The sequence below is a fragment of the Myotis davidii genome, unplaced genomic scaffold, assembly GCF_000327345.1.
Source record: "Myotis davidii unplaced genomic scaffold, ASM32734v1 scaffold16, whole genome shotgun sequence".
In the NCBI taxonomy this organism is placed as follows: domain Eukaryota; kingdom Metazoa; phylum Chordata; class Mammalia; order Chiroptera; family Vespertilionidae; genus Myotis; species Myotis davidii.
Genome location: NW_006287821.1, coordinates 667758 through 681331, shown reverse-complemented (window position 1 = coordinate 681331; position 13574 = coordinate 667758). Strand labels below are relative to the sequence as shown.

At 37.0% G+C, this 13574-nt stretch overlaps 1 protein-coding gene across 3 annotated transcripts in view; it reads right to left on the bottom strand.

The window, feature by feature from the left end:
- Positions 1 to 13574, bottom strand: part of DZIP3 (DAZ interacting zinc finger protein 3) — a 139335-nt gene that overhangs the window by 19629 nt on the left and 106132 nt on the right. For all 3 annotated transcript variants that reach the window (XM_015561230.1, XM_015561228.1, XM_015561229.1), the window contains 4 exons: positions 12240 to 12341; positions 8833 to 8958; positions 6139 to 6278; positions 4797 to 4917 (listed from right to left, as the gene is read on the bottom strand). In XM_015561230.1, coding sequence (XP_015416716.1) covers positions 4797 to 4917; positions 6139 to 6278; positions 8833 to 8958; positions 12240 to 12341 — 489 coding nt within the window. The remainder of the gene's footprint in view (positions 1 to 4796; positions 4918 to 6138; positions 6279 to 8832; positions 8959 to 12239; positions 12342 to 13574) is intronic.

Genomic DNA, 13574 nt, shown 5'->3' with positions numbered 1-13574 from the left:
CATTTTACTAATTTCCTTTCATCTCTCACACTTCTATTATAGAGAAAGGGCAAACAGCAATATTAAAATATCTCTGCTAATTAATTCCCTTTTTTCAAAAAAATATATGTTTTATTGTTTTTTTACAGAGAGGAAGGGAGAGGGATAGAGAGTTAGAAACATCGATGAGAGAGAAACATCGATCAGCGGCCTCCTGCACATCCCCCACTGGGGATGTGCCCGCAACCAAGGTACATGCTCTTGACTGAAATTGAACCTGGTACCCTTGAGTCTGCAGGCCGATGCTCTATCCACTGAGCCAAACCGGTTAGGGCAATTAATTCCCTCTTAATGTGCACGAATTTCGTGCACCAGGCTACTAATCTATAGAATAAAAGCCTAAGCGACCCTTACAGCAGAACTAGAATGACTGGTTGCTATGATGTGCACTGACCACTAGGGGGCAGATGCTCAATGCAGGAGCTGCCCCTGGTGGTCAGTATCCTCCCACAGGGGGAGCACTGCTCAGCCAAAAACCGGCTCACAGCTGGAGAGCGCAGAGGCAGTGACAGGAACCTCTCCTGCCTCCGTGGCAGCACTAAGGAGCAGCAAGCCGAGAGGTAAGGAGCAGCGAGCAGGCAGGCGATAAGGAGCGAGGGGTCCTGGACTGCAAGAGGGATGTCCGCCTGCTGTCTTAGGCCTGCTCCCCGTGGGCCTAAGCCAACAGTCTAGAAGCAGGCCTAAGCCAGCAGTTGGACATCACCTGAGGGGTCTTGGACTGTGAGAAGGCTCAGGCTGGGCTGAGGGGTTCCCCCCCCCCCCAGTGCACTAACTTTGTGCACCGGGCCTCTAGTGAATAAATAATGAAAAAAACTCCCAACAAACACAAGTCCAGGATCAAACAACTTCACAGGTGAATTCTAACAAATACATAAAGAAAAGTTAATAGCTATCCTTCTCAAAATATTCCAAAAAGTGGAAGAGAAAGAAACACTTCCAAACTCATTGTTCAAGGCTAGTATTACCAAGACAATGACACTAACAAAAAAAATCCATAGGCCAATATCCTTGATGAACACAGGTGCAAAAATCCACAATAAAATATTATTAAACCTCATTCAACAATACAACAATTAAAAGGATCATACAGCATGAGGATATTCCAGGGATGCACGGATGGCTCCATATCCACAAATCCATTAATGTGATACACCACATTAACAAAATGATAACTAAATATCACATGATCAACTCAAGAGATGTAGAAAAAGCCTTTGATGAAATTAACCATTCATTTATTATAAACACTCTTAAAGTGTGTATAGAGTGAATATGCCTCAAGATAATAAAGGCCATATATGATAAACATATAGCTAACATCATACTCAACATTGAAAATATGAAAGTTTTTCCTCTAAAATAAGGAACAAGAAAAGTATGCCGCATCATCCCACTTTTATTCAACACAGAACTGGAATTCCTAACCACAGCAATCAGAAAAAAAAAAAATATATGGAAGGCATCCAATTTGGAAAGAAAAATTAAAATTCACTGTTTGTAGATGATATATTATATTTAGAAAATGTTTCACCACAAACTATTAGAACAGTGGTTCTCAATTTGTGGGTCGTGACCCCTTTGGGGGGTCAAACGACCCTTTCACAGGGGTCGCCTAAAGACATCCTGCATATCAGATATTTACATTACGATTCATAACAGTACCAAAATTACAGTTATGAAGTAGCAACGAAAATAATTTTATAGTTGGGGGTCACCACAACATGAGGAACTGTATTAAAGGGTCACGGCATTAGGAAGGTTGAGAACCACTGTATTAGAACTAATAAGTTCAGTAACTTTGCAGAACACAAAATTAATATACAGAAATCTGTTGCATTCCTATACACTAAAAACAAACTATCAAAAGAAGAAATTATAAAAACAATTCCACCAAAAATAATAAAATACCTAGAAATAAATTTAACCAAGGAGTGAAACAACTATATACTCTGAAAAGAGTAAAACACTGATAAAAGAAATTGAAGATGACACAAATAAATGGAAAGATATATAATGTTCATGAATTGGAAGATTTAATATTATTACAATGTCCATACTTCCCAAAGCAATCTGCAGAGTCAATGTAATCCCTATCAAAGTACCAATGGGATTTTTCACAAAAACAAATCACAGAATTCTAGAACAAATAATCCAAAAATCTGTACAGAGCAGCAAACGACCCCAAATAGTCAAAGCAATCTTGAGAAAGAACAACAAAACTGAAAGTATCACACACCCTGATTTCAAACTATATTCCAAAGCTACAGTAATCAAAACAGTATGGTACTGGCAAAAAGAGAAACACAGTTCAATGGAATAGAAGAGAGCACCCAGAAATAAACTCATGCTTATATGACAAAGAAGGCAAGAATATACAATGGGAAAAACAGTCTTTTCAATGAATGGTGTTGAAAAAAATGGACAGATACATGCAAAAAAAATGACAGGACCACTTTCTCACACCATACACAAAAATAAACTAAAAATAGATTTAAGGCTAGCATGTAAGAACTGAAGCCATAAAACTCCTAGAGAAAAAAAACAGGTAGTAAACCTTTGACAACGCTCTTAGGAATATTTTTATGGATCTGTCTCTTCAGGTAAGGGCAACAAAAGAATAAACAAATGAGATTACAACAAACTAAAAACTTTTGTAGCACAGTGAATGAAACCATCAACAAAACAAAAAGACAACCTACTGAATGGCAGAGGATATTTGCAAAGAGTGTATTTCACAAGGGGTGAAAATATGAAAGTTTATAAAGAACCCATATAATACACTATCAAAATAACAATTCAATTAAAAATAGGGAGAGGGTGCCCTAGCCAGTGTGGCTAAATGTTAAAGTGTCAGCCCATTGCCGAAGCCGGTTTGCCTCAGTGGATAGAGCATCGGCCTGCGGACTGAAGGGTCCCGGGTTCGATTCCGGTCAAGGGCATGTACCTGGGTTGCTGGCACATCCCCAGCAGGGGGCATGCAGGAGGCAGCTGATCGATGTGTCTCTCTCATCGATGTTTCTGACTCTCTATCTCTCTCCCTTCGTCTCTGTAAAAAATCAATAAAATATATTAAAAAAAAAATAAAGTGTCAGCCCATGGACCAAAGGGTCATAGGTTCAATTCCTGATCAAGCGTATGTGCCTGTATTGTACGTTTGATCCCTGGCCCCAGTCGTGGTGGGGTGTGTCCAGGAGGCAACCAAGTGATGAGTCTCACATTGATGTTCTTCTCTCTCTCTCTATCACTATCTTTCTCTCTCCCACCCATCATCCCTCCTCCTACCCTCTCTCCCTTCCACTCGCTCTTAAAAAAAAATTAATAGAAAAAAATATCCTTGAGTAACAATAACAGCAGCAATAATAACAACAACAACAAAATAGGCAGGGGACCTAAATAGACATTTTTCCAAAAAAGACATACAAAAGGCCAATAGACATGGAAAGATACTCAATATCACTAATCATCAGGTAAATATAATCAAAACCACAATGAGCTATCACTTCACACCTGTCAAAATGGCTTCTAAAAAAGACAACCAATAACAATTGTTGGCAGGGATGCGGAGAAAAGGGAACCCTTGTGAACGTTGGTGGAAATGTTAACTGCTGCAACCACTACAGAAAACAATATGGAGGTTCTCTAAAGAATTAAAAATAGAATTACCATCTGATCTCTGATCCAGAAATTCTACTTCTGGATATTATTGGAAGAAAACAAAAACACTAATTTGAAAAAATATATGCACCCCTATGTTCACTGCAAAATTATTTACAATAGCCAGGATACAGTAGCAAACTAAATGTCCACTGAATGATAAATGGATAAAGATGTGGTGTATATACATACACACATACACACACATATAATGGGATATTAGTCATAAAAAAGAATGAAATCTTGCCATTTGAGACAACATGAATGTTTTTCTAAGTGAAATAAGTCTGACACATAAAGACAAATATTTCACTTATATATGGTATCTAAAATGTAATATAAACAACAAACAAAACAAAACAGATTCATAGATACAAAAGAACAAACTGATGGTTGCTGGAGAAAGTGGGGGAAATGAGCAAATAGGTGAAGGGGATTAGATTTAAGTTATGGTGATATAATATACAGCATATAAAATATAATGAATAAAATTGCAAATTTTTGTATGGTGACAGATGGTTACTAGACTTAACATGGTGATCATTTTGTAAGGTATTTAAATGTACACTTATAACCAATATAATATTGTTAAGTCACCTATTCTTTTAAAACAACAAAAATAAAAAGCCTTTAGTTTAAGATGTAGAGCAGAAGTAAAAACAACTTTGAATTCAAGACTCCCAACCTTCATGTTTTTAACTACATATTAAAGTTACCTTAAACTACATGACAGTAAGTACCTCCCCCAAAAATGACCTTAATGATATTCAAAGAGACTTATTACATAGAAATGTGCTTTTTCTAATAAACACTGGGAGGGGCAGCAGAGATGCACTATAAAGGGGCAGGAGGAAATTATTGTGGATGATAGGCATACTCATTATCTTGATTAAGGAGATGATTTTACTGTAATATGTCAAAATTTATCACACTGTACACTTTAAATATATGCAGTTAGTAAAGTTCCAATTATGCCTCAATAACAATATAAATTTATGTATATTTAAAAAGCCAGCTAACTACTATAGTAAAGGGCAGAGAGATATGGTGCATTTATATATATATTTTTTTTTTTCTTTTTTTTTTTTTTTTTTTTTTTTTACCTGAGATCTCTTGGGGTCAATAAATTGAGAAATCTTGTAAACAATGTCATCAAATGTCAGACCAGGTAAGGAGTTCCCATGAGCATCTTTCACTTTTCGTAAGAAATCTGTAAGCTCCTTTCTGGAATAAAGGAAAGAGCAATGGTGATTTTCCTTACTGCGCTGAGGATGTGCTCCCCAAACAAAATATAAAATCCTAGTGTATGATCTTTGATCTAAAAGTGATCACAAGTCCATCTACATTTATCTTAAACCATAATGAAAAGCCCTAATGTTTTATTAAGATACTAAATGTGTTAAGACACTAAAAATATATTTTAACTGTTTTTGAAAGGTCACTGTGTGAAATTTGTTATCTATTTATTTATGTACTGAACTCTTTATATCACATCTCTCAAATCTCTCTTGCTGGGACTAAATATTCCTTTTTTTAACTATGTAACCATTGGTCTTTCTCTCCTTTATCACTCTGAACAGTTTCACTTTTGTAAAACTCAGACATAGTAAATAAATATTAAACAGAATAGGAAAGCAAAGATTAAAACACTAATTTTTTTAAAACCCTAGGAATATTTTAATTGATAAGTTCTTTTTCAATTCTTATAGTCTACTGACCCAAAGTCTGCACATACATTTTTGGTACAATAATAACAATTATATTACAATTCTATTATCTATTCATGGTAGTATTTATAAAAACATAATCTACCCTGAAGCATAAAAGTATGTACATTAAATAAAAGTAAAAATACTGGTGAAACTAGAATTATTTCCTTGGATATGACAGTAAAGAGAAAAGAAACTTCATTTCTTGAGAGGTGGAATTAATTATCTTTCTACTAACGTCAGAATTGTGAAAAGAACAGTAAAGTTATGATTTCTTGCATTTAACTCTGTTGCCTAATAAAGAAACTGTAAGGACCCTCAATGAAATTAAGAAAATAGGAAAGCAAAATTTGATCAAGTTTGGGTTTATATGACATACTATCAACTTAAAATTCACATTGGAAATAGGTTATTAAGATAATTATTGAAGCCGGTGGCATTAAAATTGGATAAGATTACAACTAGTTGCACTTTCAGTAAATGAGCAAAGCTAAATTTAAAAATGCATTCTCTCATGACTTATCACTAATAACTTCAGTGAAGAGGTTTAGCATTTATACCAAACACAATTCCTTCCTGATACATTTCATTTTCCTTACCAAGGCCCTGGTAAGGAAATATCTGTAATGTGTGTATGTGTATGTGATATGTTTCTCTGAAATACTTCATTGCTGTAATTATGACTATAGACTGTAGAGTATGATCTGTACTCACTAGGAAATATGAACTAAGGTACCTGCTCTGTTGTGGAAAGGCAGTTTTCAATCTATCTATAATCCTCTCCCAATTCATCATGGGAGGATCACTTCCCAGACCTGCACTAGGAGACACAGCCTCTCCCACAGGCGCCGGCACAGTCCAGGTTAGGCCAGACATCTGTAAGGAACACAGAGTTATAAACTATCAGCTTCAATTATTAGGAAGTAATTCCATGCCAACATATTTCTATACTTCAGAAAATGGTTATAATAAAGAAAAGGAATACTGATATTCTTATACCCTTTTTAGTTTTTTCTTAACAATATTTCTAATTGTTTATATTACCCTTATTTTAAAAATGGGACAACAGTCTCAGTAATTACAAACATGTACAGAAATACATATAGGGTGTTTATTTCTGTAGGTACAGAAAAAAGTCTGTAAGTTAAAAAGCAATCTGTAAATAGTGATTATTTCCTAGGATTCAATTGCAGGGCGATTTTACTTTCTGCTTTGTGTATTTCTTCATCATATACCAGAGGCTCGATGCACGGAATTCGTGCAAGGGACTCAGCTCTCACAGTCGCGATGGCTTGCCTTGGCCCTTGCAACCATGGCCGGCAGCTTGCCTCGGCTTCGTCGTCTGGAGTCATTTGGCTATCTGGTCTAATTAGCATATTATGCTTTTATTATTATAGATTTTGTATATATTTGTGTATTTCTATTTCTATATTATTTGCTGTTTTATGATTAGCACTTACTACTTTTATAATTAGAAAAATAACAAAATTGAATTTTCAAACAACTAAGTAAAGATGAGACTACTACTAGAAATGTCTACCCAATGTCTCATGAATGTTACAAAGGTGGTATGAAAATTGTAGTGACATCCCTGAGCCATGAAGCCATAGAACAAAATTTTTCCTGTATTTTATGGTAGTTCCTTATTAGAACCATTAAGATTCTAATTAATATCAAGTGAATATTTTTGAAGTACTACTCTGATTGCTATGATAATTATAAACATGGCTTCTTTTACCTAAAGTCCTACAGGTTATTTTCAAATATAAGGTTATTACTCACAAAAATTAACAACTATTAAGAGCCATTAGTATAACTCATACAAAGCCTAGTGAGAGAAGGAGCAGGATACTGCCCAGAAATTGGAGTTTGCCTCAGTATCAAGCTTTTTCCCGACAATAAGAACGTAATTTTATTAGAAGGTTGAGGTAATTTAATGTTTTTTCAATAAAATTTTATCATAGTTCCTTATAGAATATACAGGAACAAACCACATGGGTAACACTGTGAAATCATGGTGATAAAAAGATGTGGTACTTAATTAACATATTTGTTTAGAGAGAGGCGGCCTAAACAAAAATAAGCAGAGTCCCTTGGACTATATATTTCAAAGGGAGACTGTTAGCCACACGTAGGTACAAAAAAGCTGACTAGAATATACTTATGGGAAAGTCTAAATTAGAAAATTTTTCATTAATTATATTTAACACTAGAGGCCCGATGCACGAAATTCATGCAAGACTAGGCCTTCCTTCCCCCAGCTGCCAGCACCAACTTCCCTCCGGCACCCGGGACCTGGGCTTCCCTCACAGTCCCGGCTTTGTCCGGAAGGTCATCTGGAAGGACGTCCAGAAGGATGTCCGGTCTAATTAGCATTTTATGCTTTTCTATACTAAAAAAAGTCTATGTCATTGCCACGCCCTCATGCCGTGATGCCCGCATGCCGTCATGCCATAACAATCCATCACAGGAGGCTGCATGTGCAGCGGGTATTGTGCGGGTGAGTGGGGACATGACATTGCGTGCGCAGCGCTGAGGTGGGTCCCGTGGTGATGCCAGGGGTTCTGCAGCTCATGTGGCAACGCCAGGGGCGGAACCCCCGGCTCTGGCCTACCTCTTTGGGGCAATCCATCAAGGAGCCCCAGATGGGTGGGTGGTGTCTATCTCTTTGGGGAGATCTATCGCAGGGCTCTCACACTGTGAGAGGGCACAGGCAAGGCTGGGGAACCCCCCCTGAGTACATGAATTTTGTGCACTGGGCCTCTAGTATTATCATCATCTTCTAGGAAAACATTTTTCTTTTAATAAAAATGTTTACCTTAACCAATATTATAACTAATAACTCTATTCACTTTAAATTTCTCTATTGTGTCTTTACATTAGGATAAGGGTTATCTAGCCATTTATAGCTAGAAAAGATTTATAACTTTACAGAATAATACGTTCTGAGGTGGTGCTATTTATATTGTCTGTTTGGAGATAAACAGTGTCCTACTGAATATATACATGTGTGTGTTTAAATTTTTTCTTTAGCTTTATAGCATAATTTAGTTTGTTGTGACTTGGCTTTTTTGCTTTTCAGCCTACACATCAATCATGCTAAATATAAATTATCTATTAAAATATCAATCTACATGACATTGGTGCCTGCTATTGAAGCAAAGAGTAACTGTAAAGATTCTTTACTATGAAAATATACTTATCTTTGTATCCATAAGCAAAGCTAATATCACTTAATGAAATAAATATGCAATGTTCTTATCAGTGATCATATTTATTCAATTATCATTCAGTTATCACCACCACCACCAGCATCATCATCACCATTTATCACATAAATGAAAAAAGAGAAGATGGAGATTCATTCTGGAAGTCCACTGTCATGATAAAGAACTAGTTAATATCTATTCCACCAAGAAGAGCTTTGTACCAGGGGGCGTCTAGGTTGGCCAGGTGCAGAGATGGCTCCATGACAAATGGCAGGCATTTGAGGAACAGTGAATACGGGTCTAAAGAAAGATTCTTTCACAAGGGGTCTTCCCAAGAACTGCTGCATCTAAAATAGAAACAGTAAAAAATAAAAACATCTATTCATATGAGCAATGATCTACAGTCAGAGAGCAATGTTTGGGGAAAAGATTGATTTAAAATCTAGTTACAAAGCATAATAGAAATAATGGTATCATAAAATTATTTAAACATATGAATAGGCTATAGCAGAGGGTAGTGAAATATACTAAAGAACATTGAGAGAGAGAAGAAAACAGAGTTCTATTCCCACTTCTCTCCATCTAGCTGCATAATTTTGAATGCCAAGTTACTAATTCCTATCTAATAAAGAGGTAACATGCAAATTGACCATCACTCCAACACACAAGATGGCCGCCCCTATGTGGTCAAAGATGGCCAGCAGGGAGGGCAGTTGGGGGCAACCAGGCCTTTAGGGGAGGGCAGTTGGGGGTGACCAGGTCTGCAGGGGAGGGCGGGAGGAGGGGGTACCCAGGCCAGCAGGGGAGGGCAGTTAGGGGCAATCAGGCTGGCAGGGGAGGGCAGTTGGAGGCAACCAGGCCAGCAGGGGAGGGCAGTTGGGGGCAATCGGGCCAGCAAGGGAGCAGTTAGGCATTGATCAGGCTGGCAGGGGAGTGATTAGGGGGCGATCAGGCTGGCAGGCAGAAGCAGTTAGGGGCAATTAGGCAGGCAGGCAGGCGAGTGGTTGAGAGCCAGCAGGTCCTGGATTGTGAGAGGGACATTCGACTGCCCATTTAGGCCCAGTAGGATCAGGCCTAAGCGGGCAGTCGGACATCCCTCGAGGGGTCCCAGATTGGAGAGGGTGCAGGCTGGGCTGAGGGACACACCCTCCTGCCATGCACTAATTTCGTGCATGGGGCCTCTAGTCTATAAAATAAGAGAGTTGGATTAGGTGATCTTTGAGGTCCTCTCCCAAATGGAATATTATAGAACTATTCAAAGGAGCTCCTCCATGAGTACTGCCCTTGTTAATGAGCAATACTGACACTCAAATTCCATGAAAGAATCAAAGTTGTCTATAGATAATATTACTTTTTCTATTCTGTATTGGAGAGACCTTGTAACACCTGATGGAATTCTGACTTTATGTTTAGCTCTATCCAAGAACAGTAGCAAGTTAAACTGGGGTGTGCCTGGAGGATAATGACTTGAAGACATGCTTATGAGTGTTACTGCACTTCCTACAGAGTTGTGGAAAGCAAGCTCTTCTTAGCATCTACCAATAAGATGAATAAATTATTGGCTGGACCACAGAAAAGGACAGATATACTGAGCATCTATATGTTCCAAGTCTAATACAGGCATAAAGTAGGAGTTCAACTATTTGTTGAATTAAAAAATTGAGTATCAGTATAGCTCTTAAGTAATTATCCTAAAACCAATAGGTAAAAGGTTAATGAGGAACTTATTGGATTGCCTTTTAAAAATAAGGGTTGTAAAAGTAAGGGTAATTATAACTAAACTGGAAATATTGTCAAGCGAGATAAGAAAAATAAATTTTGAGACAACTAGGGTAATACAAAATTTAACTGGATATTATCTATAATAATAAAAGTATAATATGCTAATTAGACTGGACATCCTTCCAGACGACCTTCCAGATAAAGCCAGGGCTGTGAGGGAAGCCCGGGTCCTGGGTGCCTGCCGGCGGCCAGAGGCAAGCCCAGGTGCTTACTGGTGGCTGGAGGGAAGCCCAGATCCCCGGTGCTGGCGGCTGGAAGGAAGCCTGGGTCCAGGGTGCCAGAGGGAAGCCGGTGCCTACAGCTGGGGAAGGATGGCCTACTCTTGCTCAAATTTCGTGAATTGGGCCTCTAGTTAAAAATAATTTACAATTCTTAAACAGAAAATGGTGTTATGATAATACCCAATAATATGAGTCCTCAATCTTTTAGGAATACATACTAAATTATATACGGATGATGTTACATGATATTTAGAGGTTTACTTTAAAATATTCCAGTGGGGAGGAAGAAAGAGATGACATGAAACAAGACTAACAAAATGTTGATAATGTTGAAAATGGTTCTTGGGTTCACAGAGGCTCATTATATTATTCTATTTTCATACATATTTTATATTTTCATAATATAAAGTTTTTAAATAATGAACGAATGGTGGGTAGTAAGTTAACAGTCCTGCTCTCTTTGAGGACAACTATTACATAACACTACTTTGAGGATTAGATAGCTGAGATACAAACATAAAAATATAATGAAACACATAAAAAAATAATGGGCTAAATTGGAACAGTGCCCAATATGTGTTACTTCCTATAGAATTACAGTGAATCTTTGGGGTTTCTCTTTCATTTATGTAACACATTCCTTATCAGGGTAGTTGGGTATGATGGTGCTCTAAGCCAAAGATAATAATGTCCATAATATAATTCTCCTATAAATTGCAGATTGACCAAAATATAAAAGGCAATACTATCGTTATAAACAAAATCCAGTGTGTGTCATATAATACTTTTAGCTTTGGATTTATTTTTGAAACACAGTGAAAATCCAAATAATTTATGTAATTTTTAAATTCTTTAATTTATTCAACTATTTATTGAAATAACATTTCAAAGCTTTCCTACAAGCAGAAGTGCTGACATCAAAAGTGATATGCCCCTAAATTCTCATACCTTTTTTCTTTTCCTATCCCCAGATCTGTTATGATAATAAAAATTATCACCTAATGATTCTGTTCTAAAAGGTATTTTGGAAAGCTGTACGTGTTTCTTGGGTTATGGCACTATGTTTCCCCAAAGGATAACATACATAGTATAGTATAGATACTAGTATATCTGATTAAGACTCACTGATCCTACAACAAGCAGGGAAGGGGCATAAAATGGAAGGTGTCCTTCCTATTAAAGGTAGAATAGAAGATAAAATTTAAGGAAAAGAAAGTCCAAAGTAGAAGTGGAGGGGTGAAGTCAGCCTGCTAGGGTATTAGGCTGAAGTGTTTCAGTCATCTAGGGGTAACTTGAAAGCAATGGAAATTCTGAGCATTCATCAGTTTTCTCCCATGATGTAGAGGAGTGACAAGATGAATGAAAATATACTACCTCTTTAGATATCAAATGTACCACCAAAATCCAGTGATACGATATAGGTACGTGACCTCAGGTGAGCCAGGCAACTAGTTTTATCATCTTAAGATGATATAGCAGAAATGGACATAATTACAAATGATATGCACATTATGTGCCTATCCATTTTGAATACACAATAAACAAACTGCATAGTCAGTGTTTTATAGCCCTTACCATTTTATCACGATGAAGATGGGAATTTTTCAAAACGTAGTATTTCTTACCAGTATCTCAGGACTGGGTGGTGGTGGAGGAAGCTGGATTGGAGGCAAGGTACTCAAGGCAAATCCTTGCTTCACCTGGTTAATTTGTTCATTGTATTGTGTCTAGTAGAAAAAGAGAAAAACTATTTTAAAGCAAAGTCAACTTCAAAAAAATAGCATATAAAAATACTTAATGCGTTTTGAATAATACAGCAAAAAAGAGTGATTCTCAATCTATTGCCAAAAAATATATAAACAATTTCTGACATAAAAACAGTTCTATAGAACATCATCCCTGAATATAAATAGTTGTTTTTAGAAGTTGTTGATTGACAAGATACAAAGACACATAATTCATAGATTCCTGAGATAATTCTTCCATGTTTCCATAATTTTGAGCCCCAAACTTGGAACCACTTATATAAAATGAATAGAGTCTAAAGATTGGAGAACTTATGAATAATATACTGGCTGATAAATATGGGAGGAAAGTATCTGCAACAAAGACTTGGATTAATTGCAAATATTCATTTTAAAACCTAGAGGAAAAATTTTAGAGAATATTTATCAAATATTCATATTTGTTCATCTCAAATTATACTTCTAGCTTTCTCCAGTTCCACAACACCCTTGTTTTATTCTCCTGGATTTGCCAAAAGACTAATCCCTAAAGCTTAACATGCTTTTAACATTTTGTTGGCATTGTCTCTGTTTTGCTTTACATTTTATTTTGTAAACAACCCAAGAGCTGGAAAAAAAAGTCTTTTAGAAATCTCCACACAGAGAATACTGGTGTGTGCTTGAAAGAAAACAAGGATACAGAACAAGGAGTACCTCTTTTGAACTAGAACTCTGAATAAACCCAACAGAGATATTGAGCATAGTAAAGACTGAGTACTAAAGAGTCCAGGAAAAAAAGTCAAGACCACCAACGAAAAAACTAGGTAAATAAGTAATGCTTTGAGGCAGCTTTTCACAATTGAATGCCATTGTTTGTGTTGTGAAGTCACAAAACAATCAACATCTACACTAATAAAAGAGAAACATGGTAATTGGCATACGACCGCTACCCTTCCCATTGGCTAATCAGCGAGATATGCAAATTAACTGTCAGCCAAGATGGCGGCCGGCAGACAGGCAGCTTGAAACTAACATGAGGCTTGCTTGCTTCAGTGACAGAGGAAACCAACGTTCCCTGCCTGCAGTTTCAAACATTGTAGACTGCAGTTTGAAACATTTTAACAAATACCGCAGGACTTCAGCCAGCAGATTCGCAACATTGTAAGCAAAGGCGAGAAACCTACTTTCAGCCATGGAGGCCTAAGAGCTGGAGCCAAGCCTCAAAGCTAAAGCTGT